This window comes from Ambystoma mexicanum, chromosome 10 (genome assembly GCF_040938575.1).
Source record: "Ambystoma mexicanum isolate Mex_15411 chromosome 10, UKY_AmexF1_1, whole genome shotgun sequence".
NCBI lineage: Eukaryota > Metazoa > Chordata > Amphibia > Caudata > Ambystomatidae > Ambystoma > Ambystoma mexicanum.
The window spans coordinates 1,441,606,299-1,441,627,205 of NC_090932.1; the positions used below are offsets into that span (position 1 = coordinate 1,441,606,299).

General features: G+C 45.7%; 1 protein-coding gene across 8 annotated transcripts in view; it reads left to right on the forward strand.

Moving 5' to 3' along the window:
- The window catches only part of HECTD4 (HECT domain E3 ubiquitin protein ligase 4), a 4,298,785-nt gene that overhangs the window by 3,219,067 nt on the left and 1,058,811 nt on the right, over window positions 1-20,907 (forward strand). For all 8 annotated transcript variants that reach the window (XM_069619495.1, XM_069619492.1, XM_069619493.1 and 5 more), the window contains exon 58: window positions 6,479-6,609. In XM_069619495.1, the coding sequence (XP_069475596.1) occupies window positions 6,479-6,609 (131 nt within the window). The remainder of the gene's footprint in view (window positions 1-6,478; window positions 6,610-20,907) is intronic.

Here is a 20,907-nt window from a genome sequence, read left to right on the forward strand (position 1 = left end):
CGCTCCATAGGTACTGGTAGTCTTCCACTCTCAACCCCAAAGATGGGGTACTGTGGGGGAGAGATAAAGTCAGAATGCCTGACCATCGAGGTTAGCACAGGATTGCGCAACCTAGTCCCACCCCCGTTATTCGGGGCATCATTTGTTTTGGTGGACGCTGATGGTTGCTCATAGCAGACTGTTAACTTATACCGCATGTTTAGTAGTGTTCTTGTTCATGAACATAAGAGAGACCACCGCAGGTGTGGCAAACTTAATTAGTGCCCAGTTTGACAAACTATCCCATTTAGTTAGTTCCAGACATAATAGGTCTTTTTTAGTAATTGTAGCTAACCAAGGAATTCTTTTCCAAACGGTTAGCAAAGTAGTACAGTTAAGAAATGAACTGCTACCCGTAGGGTATAGTTATTCAAACTTTACCAACAATCCCAAATTTGAGATCACCAAATTATCCTCCACCCCATACTGATGTTTATCCCCATATTTCCTAGTTGGCCAACTCTCTACTGACTCTGTAGCTGGGGCGTTATTTTGGGGGGGAGTGCTCCAGAAGTATATTTGGGGCTTGGGGATGTGTAGTATAACGTAGGTCTTCCAGACAGGGTGATTTGTAGACCGACACCTCCTGTTGGAGCGAGGCATAAGGGTTAGTAGTTTTTCTCAAATAAAGATCGGAATTTAGGGGAGCTATTGTTTCAAGCAAACAACCAACTGAGGCCAGCCAATTATCTAGAGGACCTTGCAGTGTAACTTTTCGCATCGATCCATCAGCCGGCCTCTTAATGACTGTTGGTAGAGGCAGATGAGGAAGATGGCCTACACCATTTGCTTGCAGTGGGACACGCGACTTCCCAGTTTTGCTTTTACCCTGCTTATTATTTTACTGGGTTTTACCCCTTCGTTTCTCTGCTTGGTCAACACAAAAGGTGGGCTCCTCATCAAGGAGGACTCAGCACATGGTGCATCATACACATCATCTTCATTTCTTGCCGCAATGTTTAACAACTCTTATACATTCACCACACAACCTCTGTGCAATGTTCTATACATAGAGCCCCATTATGCAGCTGTCGGTGTCTGCAGTTTATCTCCTGTGGGTCACCTCCTTCATCAAGGAGTACTTGGGTCACCTCCTTCATCAAGGGGTACTAATATCTGTGCTTCAATCACCTTTGTTTTATCCACATTGTCATTAATTTGAGTGGTCTGAGCATAGTTCTCCAGGATAATATCAACCTACGTTTGCTGTTATAGTCTTCAAGTCAAGCTGTTCAGCGGTCATTGCAGTACATAATACAAATAGGGCGTCCATTTTGGATAGAATGGCAGTAATCAATGATAACGGGTCAGCATTATTTACAGAACCAACAGGTAGAGAATCTGATTGCGATGTCTCATGGCAGTCTGTCTATTTCTACTTCTGATAGTTCCAGGTTTGATGATGTAGTTTCCATTTTCTGATTACTCAGCAGATTTGCCCCAATAACATTACCGTAATCGGATGATATAGGGCCCAGCGAATTGCACCTTAAATGTAGGCAAAGTTTAAGCAGAGAGCCTCCATTATCTATGTTGGTTTAGGTGCTAGATATGAACTCATCAACCTCATCAGTCTGCTCAGAGCTCGACCCCATCGTCTTCATTTTCTTTCTATCCCCTTGGTGTCCTGTCCCCGAGGGCAGAGGGCTCCTCTGGCATTTTACCCCCCGTTTCGTACTGCTGCGTAGGTATCACTTAATAGCCAAGTTTATGCAAATCCAAACTCCTTATTATTAAATTGTCCTTACACTGCCACCAGTTTCAGGGCACCGCAGGCAAAGATAGACTCAGCAGCTCTCTCACCGGGGAGAAGGATGACGCCGCAGGCACACAGAACCCCACTTCCGGTACCCACCTGAGCCTGCTCTTGCTCCCGCAGCATGCACTCACTACATAGGCAGGTCTCGGCGATGGCAGGGGACTAACGGCAGGCAGACAAAGGCCTACAAGGTAGGTGAAGGCCTGTGGTCTAGAGAGGACAGACAGGTAAAGTACAGATAAGGTACAGATAGTGGTGAAGCGGGGCTCCAGTTCTAAATTTTGGTGTACCGCCCCCAATACATTGATAAGTAGTAGACCTTTCTTGAATCCCCAGTGCCCGCACAGTGATTAGCGCAGGGTCTCTAACAGTCCAGGACAGCCCAGTACAGAGGAAGAGCATTCTTTTTCAGCCGCTGCACCAATCCCAGGATGCTGGTCTCTGCGCTGTGGCAGGCAAGAAAGGAACTAAAGGTAATGGCCTAACAGCAACACATGTCTGTTTGTCAAGCCGCACACCCACTACGCAGCCGCCTCCGACTCAGAACACAGTCTTCATCTGGGTTTTGGACATCTATATGTCACTCAACCACTGAGTCACACATCTGTCCATCCATAAAGGAGAAGTTAACCAAAAAGCTTTTGTCAACAAAATCAGTCGCAATTGCAAATAATGCACATAACAGGATAAAAACAAGAGGCTTTCCACCTTCTTTGTAAATCAAACAAGAGTTCACAGAATTCACAGTGCTTACAGTACGTTTTGAAGCATGCGTTTAAAGCCTGCCAGCAGGCTGCCCAAATACCAGTGCTGGACCTGCTGCCGTAGGTTACTCGCAATCCCCCTCCAGAGGTAATGTCCCCAACTCTGCAGGCAATGGAGGGCAATGGCGCCCCACGGCTCTGCAGACATTGCTGTCTGCCCCCAGCTCAGCTCTACCGCAATCCGTTTCACGGGTGTCAAGGAGTTCCCCCCTTCTCACCTGAGTCCGATCTTTGCTGGATTTCTTTGTCGATGCCTTCTCGAAAAGTAGTAGGGCTTAAAAGTAAAGTGGACCAAACATGAATCCAGGAATCCACGAAGGGTTTTTGCCGACCCATCGTATTTGTCAACTATGCCGCCCAGCAACACCCTTTTTTTGTGGCAGAATCACGGGATAGAACCAATTGTTTGAGAGCGGCGTTTTCCGCCTTGAGATTCTGTACCTCGGTTGATAGTTCTTGCATGCCACGCATCAGGTCCTCAACGGCCACTTCCATGTCCATATCGAGTTCGGTCGGGTGGTGTCTCAAACTGTCAAGGAGTTCCCCCTTCTCACCTGAGTCCGCTGGATTTCTTGGTCGATGCCTTCTTGCAGACGGATCGGGTCTTGAATAAGACTGCACGAGTCTCTTCCGACTCCAGCATGCGTTCAAAGTTCCGGAATGCAATGATCCAGGAATCCGAGAAATTAAGAAGTGCACTACACAGCACACAGCACAAGAGTCCAGGAAGTACGAAGGAAAGGAGAGGGACTAGGTGTGGAGTTAGTAGGGACAGAATCAGGGAAACAATACCGCGAGCTATGGAGCACACGTCTGGTTGCTACTTCGCAATAGCATTGAGACGCGCAGAGCCGTGGGCGGTGTGGTCTATTAATAGAACAGCTACGTCCAACGCGTAGAGCGAGGAAGGTGTTTCACGCTGGCCGGCCGGCCATGTTGGGAGTACCAGGGAGTGTAAGCCCTGTTGAGACAAGGACCATGAAGTCAAAAAGGGGCGCGTTCTGTAGGTCATGACAACGGGTGCTTTTCAAACGCCACCCCGGGCCACGCTGGAGCTAGTGCATAGTAAGAGGAGAGAACCTTACTGCTTTCGGTACAAGTGACACTCGAAAGATCGTCAACGTAGAACGTAAGAGGCCGCTTCCGACAAGCTTATTCCAATGGCGAGAACTTTAATACACTGCCATTGGTCAGCACCATTGAGAATTGAACATGATACACCCTACAGTTGGTGGGAAAGTGGACATTCACACGATAAATGCCGTGCTAAGTTAGCGGTGCACCTTGCTCGTCCTGTCCTCTCATGCTCCACCTTTTATCCCTGTGGGGAAGGGAAAGGGCCATCAGGTGTGTGTGATTCTGGTGAATTGCCTGACTTTGCCCAACCATTGTATTGGGACATGTCGCGTAAACGGCTCTGGTGTTAGTCTGTTGTCTTTCATGTTGTGCATAGTGTTGGTGTCGGAAAAGGGTGGGGGGGGCGTGTTTTGGAATATCCTACGCGGTAGGATCGGGAAAAGGTGTTGAAAGAAGGGGGATACCGTGTCTCACCCGTCTGTGTCCCACTCCCTAAGGACCCCCCCATCCAGGTGAAACTCCCTCACTGGTCCACCCCCAGGAACTGGATCCAATAGCGATGGCTGTGTCCTGGCCACCTGGATGACGGATCTCCGGGGAATAGGCTAGGGAGCCACCTTCAGGTTTCTCACACCAGCCCACATGGTTCACTTGTAGGTCACCCACCCTATCATTTTCCTAAGGGTCAATGACTTTCAGGCCCACAGTGATGTATAGTATAGCATGGCCACTGTACTCGCAGAAATTCACAGACATCGTTTTGCTCTTGGGGCAGATTGTCTCGCTCCCAAATAAATAGTCTATACCCACAAAGCAGCAGTAGGCATGACTTTGACTTGCTTGTTGGTCACCGTCTGCAAAGGTAGCACCCCCCTTCTCGGACAATATACAATCGATACAAAGGGAATTCAAATCCCCCCCCAACAAGTCTACCTCTATGAGCCTAGATCTAAATGTTGTTATAGTCTCATAGTCACTTGCAAAGCTTCTGTAGAATCTCCTCCAGGGGGTCATATACATTCACTAAGATAATATGACAGTCCTTGCTCAATTCTGCCTCAACCATTTGGATGTTGGGCTTACTGACTGGTACTATTATTTCCCTATCATCAATTAGCACAAATAAACCACCAAATGGGCAACCCTCATCACCCCTTCTTGCAGAATTGTTAAAACATGGAAAGCCATCAACAGCAGCATCTCCCAACAGCCATGTCTCTTGTAGTAATATGATGTCTGATTTGCATAAGATGTTATGTGAACCCTCTTCAGAAAACAAATCATGGCGGCAAGTGTTCCAAGAGAATATTATGCTGTTTTCAGGTACGCTGCCTTGGCGCAGGTAAAAAGGACAGGAGCCCCTTACCAGTGTGTTTTCACCAATGCTTCGCCTTCCTTCCTCAATGAATGTTGTCAATGGGAGCTCCACAGGTTTATTCAATTGTCCCCCCACCCTGAGATTGCGAGGTTCTGGGTTACAATCACTTTTTTCTGATTAAACCTAATTTTTTCTATTTGATCGATATTAAAGCCCCATTTTAAGATATTTCAGCAGTACATAATTGTGATCGGGCGTTTCACAACACAGTTATGTAGATTCCGCTCCTAACTTTCCATTGCATAAGCATAGACATCCTAACAGAAAAAAGGACAGTACTCATAATTTTCCTATATTTGTTACCCCTGCCTATTAACAGGAGCCCTTCCCCAAAAAGAAGTGTTTACAGAGGGCTGGAAATGTTATGGGGAACTATGAAACAAAACTCTTTTGCGTTGTGAAGCCATAATATCATTGATGGACTACAATTGCATAACATGCATGCCATGGTTATTCTTTGTGTGCAGTTCCACCATCACACTGATAACAGGTTTTTAGGTTTTGTCTGAAGGATTTTAAATTTTGTTTCCCTGTTCCTAGATGCATAAGAAACATGCCCAAACGTCTAAACTGGCAATCATGTTGGGGGGGCTAAATATTGATTTGCAAGTTTTCAGAAAAATAATCAAGGGAAATACCTGGTTTCTGATTTCAATATCCGAATTAATAAATGATGACAGATCTTGATCGGAATATGTCATTTGTTCCTCACATCACATAAGTGTCGTCCATACATAGGCAAGTACCTTAGGCCTCTTAAGAGTGGTCGTCTGCCATTCCTGTGTCTCAGGCCAGGCCATAGAAATCACATAGGGACTAATTTGCTGCTTACAAAATAAATGATGCAATGACAGCCTATATCCCCTGGGTGTTAAGGAAAATAATAGTGTTTGTGTGGGGAGATGTCAAATCTTGAGTGTGTCAGCAGGTAGGCGAGATCACGTCAATTTAGCTTCCTAATGCAGCATAGACCCTAAAATTAGTCATTTCCTACTAAACAGCAGGTTTTTTAATTGGAGGAAAAATGTCTTTCAGAGAGACGGGTTTAAGCAGTTATCATTGTAGGTTCTTCCAGGAAGGGTTGTCACCTTTGATCATCTGATGATTTCTTTCCTAGCCAGTTTTTGCTCTCACCCATAAACTCTAGTCTTTTTCCCAAATGGCATTCTATGTTTTGCCAGTGATGTTTGTTTAGGGCTTAAAAGCTGTCCAGTCACAGTGCATACAGTGTTGGCTTGCTATGCGGTGGACCAATGCTTTTTTACTTTGTAGGATTTGTTTCTAGTCCTGCGACAAGGCGACACATATGTTGGCAATGGTAAGGACAATACTGACATTATTTCCACAAGTTCTTTTTTTCTATTCTATTGATATTCATTTTTGAAGAAAAAATGCTTCACAAAATATATTGCGTCAAATTACTGTAAGTACATAACTCCTGTGTTTCCTTTTTTTGATTAGCATGCTCCTGAGCAATTTCCATCTGAAGAGTTCCCAATTTCTGAATCCAAAGTCAGTATGGATGTTAATTTTCCTGGGGCTGCCTTTGTTATTGTGTCTTGCAAGGAGGGCCAGACTGGATTTCGTAAAGAGTAAGTTGTTTGCCAACTCTCAGGTATTCTGATTTTTTCTTTTAATAGCATGTTTTTATTGAAGTATTTTTAGCATGCCTACTGTCTCAGTTGAGTTGTACAAATATAAAGAAACATGTAAATTGGCCCTTTCGCCGGCATTCACTCCACTCCCTCCTCCAACCCAACATGGCCCACAACATTTTCCTTTCCACGGCATTAATTAACTTTACTTGACTGCAACCTGGGGCTAGCATGGAGATGTCTTCTCCCATTTGTAAGTTTCTCCTTCCATTTCATCTACACTGGAAGGACTAATTTCTTGGGAACCACATTCCCTCGTATTTCAACAGACATCCACTATTCTTATAAACTCATGTAAGTGTCTTATTTAGTTAATGGCCTCCTTCGACACCAACAGTGTAGGAATTGTTTTTGCTTCTCAGTGGAATGCCTTGCACCAATTAGCGTTGACAGTTCTAAAAAGTCTTCTGGATTGAGAAATTACAGCCATTATTAGATTCATTTAAAATTCTTAGTCAAAGAAAATCAGCTGTTGTCATGTTTTTTTTCTAATGTTGCATTCTGATTTGTTTTTACATTTTCTGTGGCACTAAACATCTGGAGTATTTGTTTAACTGAGTTTCTTGATGGGAAATTCTTAACATATTGATCAGATCGTCTTTTTTAAACCTGATATTATCTGGAAAGACTTGTATTTCCTTTTTTAATTCACAGCTCAAAAAAAGAAAAAAGCTGATGTGTATACAGCTGACTTCAGCGTGAGAATGGCATAATATATTGTGCTTGCTTGACATCGCAGGTCTTTGTTTGTATAAATCTTTGACACCACAGTGCTCCGCATCTCTACATAACTCCTCTCCTTACATTGTTCCTGACATATGCTTGAGGGGTGATGTAAACAAAGCACACGCTGACTCTCATTAGTCAGCTTGCTCTAAGCAGAATCCTGCATGCTTAGTCTATTATACACTATAAGCTATTATTAGCCTCACCATCTTGAGTTGCATTGGCTACCAAAAAGTGCCAGGCCAGCACAAAGAGCTTGGCCTGTGGCCTTGTCCTATGTGCAGGGTTCAAAATTAAGGTTCGATGAGCAGGAGCTTAAACCAGCTCCTGAGTCAGACATCACCCAGTAGGCAGTAGCTACAGCTGAGGAGCCAGGAGCGAGTACACAGTATTCTGCAAATCTAACTTCCACATGAGATGTACACTTTAGCATTTTGCCTATTAATATAATTAAGGCTCCCTTTTTCAGTTTTTACAGATTTCTACACCTAAAGACAGACAGAAATCAATCTGTTTTCTATCAGTATTTATTTATAAAGACGGAAGGAAAGAAATGAAAGGTCTACTTGCTTGAATGCCCATTTTGTCATTCATCCCTCCCACACCGACAGCTCTGGGAATGTAAAACTATCAAGTGATATCCAGTTTAAAGTGGTTTATATTTCTGCCAGTTCAGTCACAGGAGTATCAATTTCTTTCCAAGTAAGAATGTAGTTTGAATTGATGTGCACGAAACCTGCACCATTTGTCTACCATATGTGGTATGTGCTTCTTTTTTCTAATTATAAACATTTTGTTCACTTGGCCTTTCAATCTCAACAATGAAAGTTGCACAATCCTTCAAATCAGCGTACATCAGGCCACTACTCAAAGAAACAGGAGGAGACGTAGAGGACCTCTCCAACTACAGACCCATATCCAACATCCCGTACACAGACAAACTGCTTGAAACGTACATATACAAAACAACCCAAGAATTCATAGAAGAGCACTACCTACTAGACCAGACGCAAGTCGGTTTCAGACCAATGAGAGGAATGGAATCTGCTCTCCTCTCAATATGGGACGACCTAAAAACAAACGCAGACTCGGACAACAGTTCTTCCTTGATACTCCTAGACCTCTCTGCGGCATTTGACACAGTTAACCACGACATCCTCATCACAAGATTAGAAGGACTGGGAATAACAGACACCGACCTACTGTGGATCAAATCCTTCTTAACAAACAGAACAGAAACCATATGGATAAAACCTTACAAATCCAACCCAAGAGTCTCCACATGCAGAGTACCACAAGGATCATCCTTATCCCCGGTATTATTCAACATCTACCTATCTCTACTAATTAAAATCATCAAAAGACATGGCGTCACTTGCTACAACCACGTCGATGACACACAAATAGTCTTCAAAATACAAGTCACTCTAGAAGAAAACACAACACCAGAGAACTGCCTTCATGAGGTATTCAACTCGCTGAACTCAAACAACCTCACAATCAACCCAGGCAAAACAGAAACAATGATCATCACAAAAAATGGAGGAGACAACCACTACATCCCTTGGCCAAGGGAACTCAGTACAAACCCAACCCCATCGTCGATTGTAAAAAAAAAAAACTGAGGATCCCGATGGACAACAAACTCACCCTAGAGCCACAAGTAAACACTCTACTCAAGAAATGCTTCTTTCTCCTGCAAGCAGCAAAAAGGATCCTACCGTTCCAGTAATTCGCCAACAAAACACCATCATAGCTCTCATCATGTCCAGATTAGATTACGCCAATAGCCTATACCTGGGCATGCCTGATTGACTTCTAAAAAAAAGTACAACGCATACAAAATGCAGCAGCCAGATTGCTTCTCAAACTACCCCGAAGAGAGCACATCACACCTGCTCTAAAAACACTACATTGGCTACCAATAAAACAACAAATCAAATTCAAATCAATGTGCATCACACACCGAGCAATCCACAACCAAGGCGCAGAGTTCCTGAGAGACAAAATACGCTTACATCAACAAGAACGCTCAGATCAAGCAACAACATCTGCTTTCTCTCACCAGGCACCGAAAACCTGGAACGACTTATCAAAGAACATACGTAATACAAGAAACCACCTACTATTAAGGAAACTGCTCAAATCCTGGCTCTTCACTGCGTAACTAGAAGACCGCGCACAGGGGCACAGACATAGCGAAAAATTATGAAAGAAGATACCAATCCCGGATCCGACCAAGCAATCTACTACAAACAGAATCTAAGGAAGACATTCTACGACATACCAAACTACAGACTGAGAGATAGCTATGATAGGATGACACTAAAGACTGAACACACAGGCAGACCAAGACGGAAGGACAAGGACGATTCATCAATAGCACTCTGACCACGAATTACACCTAATTCCAACAGACCTACGTCACAATAGATAGCAAGGGGGGGGCAGCCATTCCACAGCCCCATCACCAGAGGGGGGGGGGACTAGACACATCCAACACCACCGTACAAAGTTCACCGGAATACAGCCGGGAACGCGCAGCACCATCACCCACAACAGTTAGATGGTCCAGAAAGGAAAGCAGAAACTAAGTTTACCCATAGGAATGCTAGTTAAACAAAACAAGACCTGCTAGAACGAGGACATACATGCTACTAATTCAACTTCAAATCTCTGCATACCTAATTCACCCAAAAATCCACACAACCACCTTTCGCCCAGCAGACTGCATGCACTTCACCACAATGCAACATCAACAAACAAAAACATAAACAGCACCAACAGCACACAAGGTCTCGCCCCAGTCGGATACTCGCACCAAAGCTCAGCGTACCGTGGAAACCGAACTGGAGCCGCCAACAGCACACCACTTCTCTCACTCACCTACTCCCTCTTCACCCGACTAACCCGCCCAGATTCTTGTTTTACAGATCCGCCTGAGCGCCTGGGGACCAACTCCATTGGTGACAGTGCGCGATATAAATACATTTAACATGTAAACCCCCCAACAAGGAGGTGATTGCCTTTTGCAACCCGGAGCTCCGTCTGGCGTGTGAATATTTTCTTTTTTTTTCTTTTTTGTCTTCATGGTAGAACCAGACTCCATGTGTATTGCGTGAGCCCAATCTCCCATGAAAACAAGAAAAAACAAGATGGCCCCTGTCATAGTAAAGAGAAACGGTATGTAGTCCCTTTTCTATTTCCACAGCGGGTGCCAGGACCGGAGCACAAAGCACCAGTCCAGCAGGTAAGTGGGGAAGGGTGGAGGGAGTGGGAGAAGGGTGCGGGATGTACCAGAATGGTGGAGGGTGGGGAGGTTACAGGCAAGTTCTTCCTGTTGCCTCCCCACAATCAAGATGGTGCCCCGCAGGGGAAGGGCCTTGTGGCTGGAAAATGCGGGCGGCACACAGTGTGTTCTCTCCTGCATTTCCAGCTACCTGATTGCCTGAGCTAAGGCACTAGTTGGCCTGGTGAGCCAAAAATAACTCATGGTAACTGTTGGTGTAAAGCTAACCAGGCTCTCCTTGGGTCAAAGCAGGAGCTAAATAGCTCCCAGCAATTTCAAACCCTGCAATATAATATAGTTACAGGTAGCATATCTTATTCAAAGAACTATACCTTAGGTAAACTTTGTATATTTGTGCTATACCCTGCTTTTGAATGGACTATTTTCGATATCAAAATCTGCCTTGGAAATTGATTGCTACAAGAGGAAAGTCCGGTTTAGGGTGTTGCAAAACATCCCTTTAAATAAAAACACAATGATCCCATGAAGGCGAGATCCACCGTATTATTGTAATTGTGTTTTGTCTTCCAAATACTTCAGTGGGGGAGAATGAAGGGTCTGTCATCTGGATGGGAGCAACTCAAGTTTGCAACAACTAAAAAAAAGTATCCGTTCAATGCTTGGAGTTCTCTAGGGTATCGGCTGGTACTGGCTTGACTTGGTTTCTGTGATGTTCTCTTAAATCAAGAATTCCCTTTCTGCATTATGCATTCTGGGATGGAAGCACCCTTTGCTAAACATAGTCTTATGAACAAAGGGAAGCATGAAGACACTTGCATATGTTCTCCACCCACATTCCACTGCCCTTCTCTTTCTCTACTTGCTGGGAATGGATGTGTTTTTGCTGAGCTGCTGACCACTTGTGATGCATATCCTTTTTCTTTCAAGAACAAGGAGATTTCTTTTTCTCCCACCTTCCTCTTGAGTTCCTGCTCCCAAACTCTTTTATAATTAAGATAGTGTTAGGACATTTTTTTCTTTTTGCTGCTTTCCCTCCATAGACCTGAATGGAACACCCTACTTTTTGCAATTTGGTTGAACCTTTCTTGACTTTTGAAGGTAAGTAAGGCATTTTTGCTCCACTTACCGTGCTAAGCGCACCTTGTTTGGGGCCACTAATCCGTCCCTATCGCTATCAGTGCAGGAGAACTCTATTCTTCATAGTAAAGTTCCCTTTTTTCCTGCACCCATCACCTTATGTGAAGTGCGGTAGAGACAATTTGTGTTCCTTTAACTTTGTTTTTGGTGACTTTGTGTTTACTTGCATGATCTGTCCATGGTGGGCTGGTGGCAGTCACTACATTTGCAGTGTTTTCCTGGTTATAGCAACCCCTTTGATTTGTGCCACCTCTTGCCATTTAGAGTAACGTATACTCTAAAATGGCTGTGCCACAGGATTTATTTATTATTTGCATTTTTAAGGCGCTCGTACAGCCCGGGGGCATCAAGGCGCTGTTACAGGAATATGTCTTAGTTGTGTATTTATAAAGCACTTAATACCCAGAGGTTTCTAAGCACGGACCCGGGATTGAACCTGTGTTGGCTCGTGTTGTCTTGTTTCCAAGGCGAGCACGTTGCTGCTGAGCTATCCTCCCGGGATTGGCAGTTGTCCTTTGCCCATCTTGTAGTCTGACCTTCTTCATGCCCTGGACTGGCTGGATCTTTTTATATATGGTAAACTCTTTCCTGGGGAAAGCTCCAGCTACGTGGGCAAAGTGGCAGTCGGTGTGTGTGGCAGGATTTGGGGGCTGGGTCTGTCTGAATCCAGTCCAAATTCGTGCCAGTGTGTGTCTGTTGCTGGGAAGATGCAGTGGCCAGAGGCTGTCCAGGATTGCTCAGACCCTGCCAGTTTGAATGTTGTAGATCCTTGCCATTGGGTTGCTGGAGGCAACTCCATTCTGGATCCTGCAAAAAGCTCCTGAAGCCAATCTTCAGATCATCGTTGACCTCTACAAAGGGAAGAAACTTGTTAACGACTGTGAGACACCTGAAGGTGTCTCTCTGGCTAATCCCTGGCGATCTGTCATCCAGGTGGTCAGGACACGACGATCGCTATTGGATCCAGTTCCTGGGGGTAGACCAGTGAGAGAGGAGCACCTGCATGGGGGGGTCCTCGGGGAGTGGGATACCGACTGGTGAGGCACGGTATTCCCCTTCCCTTGACCACTTTTCCCCATTTTCTCATGTACGACATTCCAAACCACTGCCCCTCCCCTTTTCCAACACGAACACTTTCACACAAGAGAATGAACTAACATCAGGGCTGTTTACCTGACATGTCCCAATACAAGGGGCAGGCAAAGTCAGGCAATTGATCAGAATCACACACACCTGACGGCCCTTTCACTTCCCCACAGGGATAAAAGGTGGAGCAAAAGAGCACAGTACGGACAAGGCGAGAAAGCAGAGCACGGCAGACAGCATGGCGAGACGGCTAAATCGGCGCAGCAGTTCAAGAGAAGGATAAAAGCGGCAGGGATGGAGTGGATGGCGAGGAGAAAAGTGACCTTGGCCTTTCCATCCCAGGGCTGCGGAACCTTCGTGGAGGACAGGCTAAGACTGCAAACAATAGCACAAGTGTCTTGCAGCAGATGTCAACGGTACACGGTGCAAGCCTATGCCGGTAAGCAGGAGCGATGAAAGCTCCAGCGACCGTGGTACCGGCCCTGACTCCAGTAAAGCCGAAAGCCAAGCGGTTCAGCACAGCCAGTGAGTCGAGGGGAGAACTGATGAGAACCAGGCAGTGTTGAGTGAGAATCGCAAAGTGGCAAGTTTGAACGAAGTTTAATGACTGTAAATGAACTGTAAAAGGTGTAGATGGGAGACCAGCTGCAAAGGGAACTCGGCACCACATAGGTGCTGACCCAAGAGACTCTGGTCGATCCCCATCAGAGCCAAACTATGGCTTTCTGAAGGCCATAGGAGAGACGCCGAAAAGAGGTCAATGTGCTCATACAGGCGGTCTGGTAAAATCCATGTACAATCGAAAGACTTTGATCTACAAATAGTGTGAAAGCAAGTGAATGTAAAGTTGATAGGAGTGTGCCCGACCGAGGGATGCTGACGAGAGGGGCAAAGTCTAAAGTCCTGAGAAACAGTGTGTTGACAGAAGTGAAACGGGCCAAGGGATGTCCACTATGAACTGTTTCAAAAGACATTGAGAAACCAAGGGAAGTGAAACCCGCTAAAGAGAAGGGTCAGCGCCCAGAAGAGGGGGATCCAGGGGTGAACCCATCACCCAGCGAACATTGAAAACAAACTTTCATTTGTTAAAGGAACTTTTGTTTTTGTTAGTTGCAGACCTCGGGTCCTCGAATGCAAAAGACTTTCAAGGAAACAAGAATTGCCCATCTACGGTCCTGAGAGCTGCCATTAGAACTGTTGTCTCGAGCTGGAGAAGCCCGAGACTGTACTGTGCTCTAAGATCCCACCTTACCCTCTGCTCAAAACGTGGAGAAGGGAGAAGAATGCTATGGCATCTTGACATATTATTTGTGAACACTTGCTTTCTTTTCTTGAGAACTATCCCACACCCTTTTTTGTATTAGTTGCAAGGTTTGGCCATAGGTTTCTTAGTATAGGCCCTTTTATTTGACACAATGCCACTAGGACTGCCTTATTTTTCATTTGATGGTCGACGTTTGCTCCCATCTTAGATGTAGGTTTAGAATAGGTGTTTTTCCAACCTGCATACAGAATTCATTGTTAAAGAAACACCCTTGAACTGTTATCACTTGTGTCTGTCTTGTTGCCACCATGAGTTGCTGACATGACCCGGAACTCATTGCTGGAAGATCACCAGCAACCCTTTCTTCACTTGCCTGACACATCCCTGTCTCTCTGTGCATATCCTGAAGACCTTCATCAGTACTTTGACCCCCTGGACCAGTGGCAGCAACCAGTCCTGACCCCCGGTCGAAGATCCAGCTGCTGGAAGCTCTCGGAAAAGCCCAGGCACTAACCTATGGGCTAACCAGAAGTCGTGCTGGGCTACTTCTCTGCAATGGTCGCCGTCCCGATTTGTCCTTTGGGACACCGCAGAGCCAGAGTTTGTGGAATATGAAGCATTTCCTTGAAGTTGCTTTTCACCACCATGTACACGGGCCTTGCAGGGCCAGTTTCTTTTTTTCCACCACACGTTTCGTCTTCCACCATTTTCTTCAAAAGCCATCACTAATCGCCACCTTCATCCCGTCCAGGGAGTCTCATCAGGTTGTCCAGAAATTGGTGTGTCCTGTGTGTCCAGCTGTTCTGAGTAGAGATCCGTTCTATCGGAGCACGGAACTGCCAGCTAGCCGGACCCAATAACCTGATGCCTGAAGAGTGACCTCTGCACCTGCAGCCCTTGGGCTTCCACCAACAGATCCAAGGTCTGTTAATGGCTTTCCACTTCTTTTTTTCAAACTTTGGAAGATTTAGAAACTACTATCTCAAGCCAGCACTTGTTGAATGTTTCCAAAGAGAAGCCTGTCCTAGCCTCCTGAAAATACTTTTATTGGGACCTGCAACCTTAAAGGAGCTATGCCCCTTCTTTTCTAGCTGACAAAGGACCTCTGAAGGATAGTACCTTAATTACAATGTTTTGTATGGTGTTTACTAAGTTCTTTGTTCTCAACCTATTCTCGAAGTATTGATTACTTACCTGGTTTAATTTCTTTATTCGCTTGCTTGACTATTACATTATATTGAAAAGTGTTTATAATTGCATTTTAGAGCGAAATGTTAGTGCTGTTCTTAGCAGAGCACACCAAGGTGAATGCATACTTTGTAGTGAATGTTTTAGTGTTAGCTGTGGTTTTCCATTTATAAGAGTTTGCTTAACGACTAATTAAATAACTGAATTTTTATACATTTTAACTGTTATTATTAAGAGTGCTCTGTGTGTGTTTAACTGAACCTGTCACCACTCTCACTCCCCCCCTAAATCTAAGCCTTGATGTTCAGTCACACTTCCCATATAGTCTTTGTAGCCATTAGTGTGTGTCCCTGTTCATCAGAATAGGATGGCCTCTCAGAATCCTCCCACAGGGCTTATTCTGAAAATCCATCTTAAGATGTAGCTTTCAGGATTTGTGTATCCTTTTCAACCCTGTATTCTGCATCTGATGCTCATTCCCTGTGCCCTTCAGTGCCTTGGTCCTGAAATGTAACCACATGATTGTGCAACCGGTGCGTGACTAGGTCGGTTGGGGACATTTTATTTAAATATCAATTTCTATTCGGCAGGAAAGTACCAGAGGAATTCTACAGATTTGTAGAGAGAAAACATTCTCAAGAATACAGATAAGAACACATTTACTACTGTGCAAGAATATTTTGGGTTCACAAACAGAGGTGTCCAGTAGGATACAAAGAGACTCGAGTTTTCGTACTAACATCTCAGGTTATGATGCCACCATGGGTGATGCTGAGGGTACCTTCTTCATTGTCAGGCAAAATATTGGTCTTAAGTTGTTATTTTATTTATTTGATTTCGCATTAATAAAGGGCCTAAGCCCATAGGGATCCGGGTACTGTTGCAAACTTGTTACATGATACATATACATACATATACTTCGCAAAACATAGACTAGAGAAAAGGGGATATCCATAAAACATAGAAAGGGGGGGTGAGATAAGCAACAGAGTGGGACTTGATGCTTCTACAGTCCATGGTTTGACCGGTCAAAGTCAGGTAAAGAGGAAGGTTTTTAGTGTTTTTCTGAACGCCCAGTGTCAACTCTCTGCTCGTAGCGCGGGTGGGAGGGAATACCATTGGGTCGCAGCTACTGAAGGGAAGCTCGCCCTACCTCCTCTGACATCCCTGTATTTTGGTCGGATAATCCGGTGGGCGTAGGGGGTCTGGTAGGATTAGCCTTGACAATTTAATTTAGACAGATATGCCGGTGCTGTGTTATGAAGGCATTTGTGGGTGGTGGTAAGGATTTGGAAGTTGATCCTTTCTTTTATCGGGAGCCATTGTGCTTTTTTCTTGTTGGTGGTCTTTTTTTAGTGCTGTTGAGTGCCGACTGTAGTGCATTGTTCTGGATTGTCTGCATTTTGCGGCTGTTTTTCTTGGTGGTGCCTGCAAACAAGGCATCACAGAAGTCGAGTCTCGCTCCGGTTATTGATCTGGCAATGGCCAAACAGCTAGTCGTGTAAGGTATTGCCTTGCTGCATTAAGGAGCTTGGCTGTGTAAGTGGCTGATGAGGCAATGGAATTTACTTGTTTAGTAAGAGAGAGGGTAGTATCAAGGTGCACTCTCATTGTTTTCACAGAGTCTGAAACTGGGATGTTGACACCGTCGATCAGGAATGAAGAGTAAGATGAAGGACATTTTTTTAGCATCCAAGAGGACCGTGCTACCAGAATTTCCATTTTGTCATCGTTTAAACAGAGGTTGTTCATGGCCATCCAAGTTTGGATGGTGAGGTAGATTTCATTGATCATGGTAGTCTTTTTCATGTGATCCAGATAGCGGTAGAAGGATTTGTGTGTCATCGGCGTAGTTAGTGTAAAGTATGCTGAGGTTTTCCAGGCGGTCGAACACGTGTTTTGTGAATATGTTTTACAAGGTGGGGGAGACGCACAATCCTTGCGGGACTCCGCATGTAATGAGTTTGGGTGGGGCGTTTGCCAAGTCTGAGAAAACTCTTGATGATCTGCCTTTGAGGAATGAGGAAACCCAATTCATGGCGTCCTTGAAGAAGTTGGCTTCCGAGGTGAGGTGGTGGCACAGAGTTCTGTGGTCCACCAAGTCAAAGGCGGCCGATAGGTCAAGGAGGAGGAGTAATGCTACCTTCCCTTCATCTCTGAAAAGGTCCAATTGATTTTTCAAGTTTAGCAGAGGCGATTCGGATCCATGGCCGGGTTGAAAGTCAGATTGACGTTTCCCAAATATTTGATTTGGTTCAGAAAGGTACAGTAGTGATTGGCGGTAGTTGGTGCGGGCTGTGGGATCTAGATGGGGGGGGGGGCGGTTTAAGTAGTGAGAGGACCCAGGATTCTTTCAGGCTGGAAGGGACACAATTTGTCGAGAAGGAGGCATTGATGAAATGTGTAATGAACGGGGCTAGGATGTCTGTGCAGTCTTTTATGATAGATGCAGGACAAGTGTCACCTTTGCATCTAGATGGTTTCAGCTTCTGGATGATATTGGTAGTTTCTTCTACTGAGATTTCCCTGACGTGAAAAGAGTTGGCAGGTGGATTGGTGTGGGGTGGTGCAGCGGTATCTGTAATAGGTGCTTTGGCCTTGATAAGGTTTTTTTTCAAGGTAATTTTATCCTGTAATAGGGGGATTTTGGCCTTCATGGCACATTGAATGCTAGTACACCATGGCTCATCTATCTTAATGGTAGAGGGGGGTGGGGGGGTTTTCCCAGCTCACTAAGGATGCAGAATAATTCTTGCGTATTGGAAGAGGCGTTAGTAATTCTAGTACTGTAGGCTGCAGATGTAGCTGCAATGATAGCGAGTTTGTATTCCTTTGCAATCTTGTGGAAGGTCAGTTTGTTTGGATTGTCTAGATTATTTTTCCAAACAGCTTCGGCTTTCATTTGTTGGAACATTTGGCCTGGAGGTCAGTATGGCTACCACATTCACTGTTTTGGTGAAGTTGCTAGTATGTTGGGGTCTGCAGAGGGTGTGGGTTCGAGGCAGAGGGGACGGGACGGGAGGGGAGTGAGGTGAGGGGCAATGGTCTCCCCGGTTATCATACAGGCACTGCACGTCCACATGGTGGGGGTGCTTAGGTGAGGGCAGGGTGGGGGGTCTTCACAAGCAGGAAGGAGAAGGAAAGCATACGGTGATCCAACCAAGGGCAAGGTGTGTTAGCAGAGATGTGAATATTGGAGGTCAGATCCGCAGTCCAATCTAGGGTTCTACCTTTATTGTGTGTAGGGGCTGTGACGCAGTGTTGAAAGCCTATGTCAGTGAGTGTCTTGGCAAAGAAAGAGGCTTGGTGGTCGTTAGTGTCATTCAGGCCGAAGTTGAAGTCCCCTAAATTGATGGATGTGGAGGTGGGCTTTATGCTGCTCCCTATGGAGAGTAGTAGGTCTTCTTCAAAACTGCTGTTAGGGCCGGGTGGCCGGTAGATAATATGGATATAGACTGAGTCAATGGGGAAAAGGTTAGTTTGGTGGATAGTAGCTCATAATTGTCTGATGCATGGGTTGTAAGAATTCTAATGAGAAGGGTGTCTTTGATTATGAGAGCAACTCCTCCCCCTCTAGTAACTAGTCTGTCGCTCATCAGGATTGAAAAACCATCGGGTATGGCTGGTGCTGAGCTGGAGGCTTTATGTAGCCAAGATTCTGTTATGGCAAGTAGGTCTACGTGTTGTGTGGATATGAAATCGTTGAATCAAGGGCATGTGGTGAGATGCTTCTAGCATTGATGAGGGCATTAGTAACTGCTACCTTCTGGGGGGCAGGAGGTGGGTGTTTAGGGGCAGGTCTGGACTGGAGGGGCAAAGTTGCGGGGGGCAACTCTGGGGCCAGGCTGCCTGTAAGTTGTTGTGTGTTGGGGTTGACGGTAGCGGTAAGCTTAGAGGGTAGGTGAGAATTCATGGGCGTAATAAGCAAGGTAGGGAGAGTAAGTGGGCATTTATGCACTGCCTTGAAAGCACTTTTGGGTGCACTAAAGGTGCAAGAGGGGTGAGTTCTAGTGCCTAAATTGGCGTTACGTGTTTCCCTTGGTGGGGGGGGGGGGTAGACATGGTGGGCTGCCAGTGCATGTCCTATTCCATAATCTGGTATTTCTAGCTGTGATGCTGCGGACAAGTGAAATTCTTTCTATTGGAGCATTTAAGTTTTTGTGTAACAGTGTATGGAAGGTCTGTTTGAATGAGATTATAGTCACTGCATTCTGGGTCCTATCAGAAGGGACAGTGACTGTGGTGCGAGTGGAGCTCACCTGCCTAGCATTGTTCAAGTGCTGCAATCTTGGTGTAGGTGCTTGTTGCCTCTGGGTGGATTTCAACCGGGAGCGGCAAGTGAGGTACAGCATTCGTACTGGCAGGGCATGTTAGTTGAGTGGGTCGGAACGTGGTTGGTGATCTGCGTCTTTCAGACGGTGTGGTACCATGTAAGCTGTGAGCTGCGGGGTCCAAGCAGTGTAGGGCAGTTCTAAGGGGGTGGGGGCCTGCTGCTATCGGGTATTCAGGAGTCCACATCCACCGGATGAGTCGACAGCGGTGCAGGTCGGGTAAAAGCTGATGTGGGATTTGGGCATGTAGCTACATCAGCGCTAATGAACGGATTTGGGCCGATGCTCAGGCATGCTGGTAAGAACAAGCTAGGGAGTGGTGTGGTGATGACTCACGCACATGATGCGGAGACGTATTTCAGGGGTGTTGGACGGATATTTCCATGAGCATTTAATATCGCTGCCAGCTTACTATTGTGAGCCGAGGTGCTGGGAAATCCGGCACTGAGTTGGACACCACGAGGCAATGGCAGCAAGCAGCAGAAAGCGGAAGTGAGCTCTTGCACCCTTGAGAATCGCCCTTTAGATGAGCCCGGGCTTGCTGGGGTTGGCTCATTCATCAGCCAATGATGATGCTTAGTGAGGGCTCTGCGAGCCCCTGGCTGTTGGTTCAGTTTCGAGGCGGTCATCTTTCCATGTAGTTGATCGTCTTTGCTGGGCATAGTGTTCCTGCAATCCCCAAGGTAGGGGGGGGTCCTGGGGGTCTCAGCGCGGACCCCGGGTGCAGTGGAGCAGCAGAGAGCTCCTGCACCCTTGTTAATTGCTCTTTTGATGAGCCTGGCTCCGCAATCCGGCGAACAGGGCTTGCTGGGGTTGACTCATCAGCCAATCCTGATGCTTCGTGAGGTCTGTGCGAGCCACAGGCTGTTGGTTCAGTTTCGAGACGGCCATCTTTATATGTAGTTTGCTGTCTTTGCTTGCAAAGTGTTCCTGCAATCTCCATGGTAGAGGGGGATCCTGGGGGATTCAGCGTGGACCCGGGCGCTGCGGAGCGGCAGAGTTCGTTTCCTCTGATGTGTAAAATAGGCCTAATACTGGTACTAAGTCCACTAAGGCCCATAACAAAGGGGTCAGGATGCAGGCGTGCATCGAAAATGCGTTTGAATCTCTGTACAGCTTTGACAGTCAACGTGACACAGTGCACATTTCTTCCCATAAGTTAAAGAATGATCAGGAACAAATTACTGATAAAACCTTTAAAGTGTTTAAAATCAAAGTGCTTAAATCTTCTACTGAATCAAATTCTAAATACA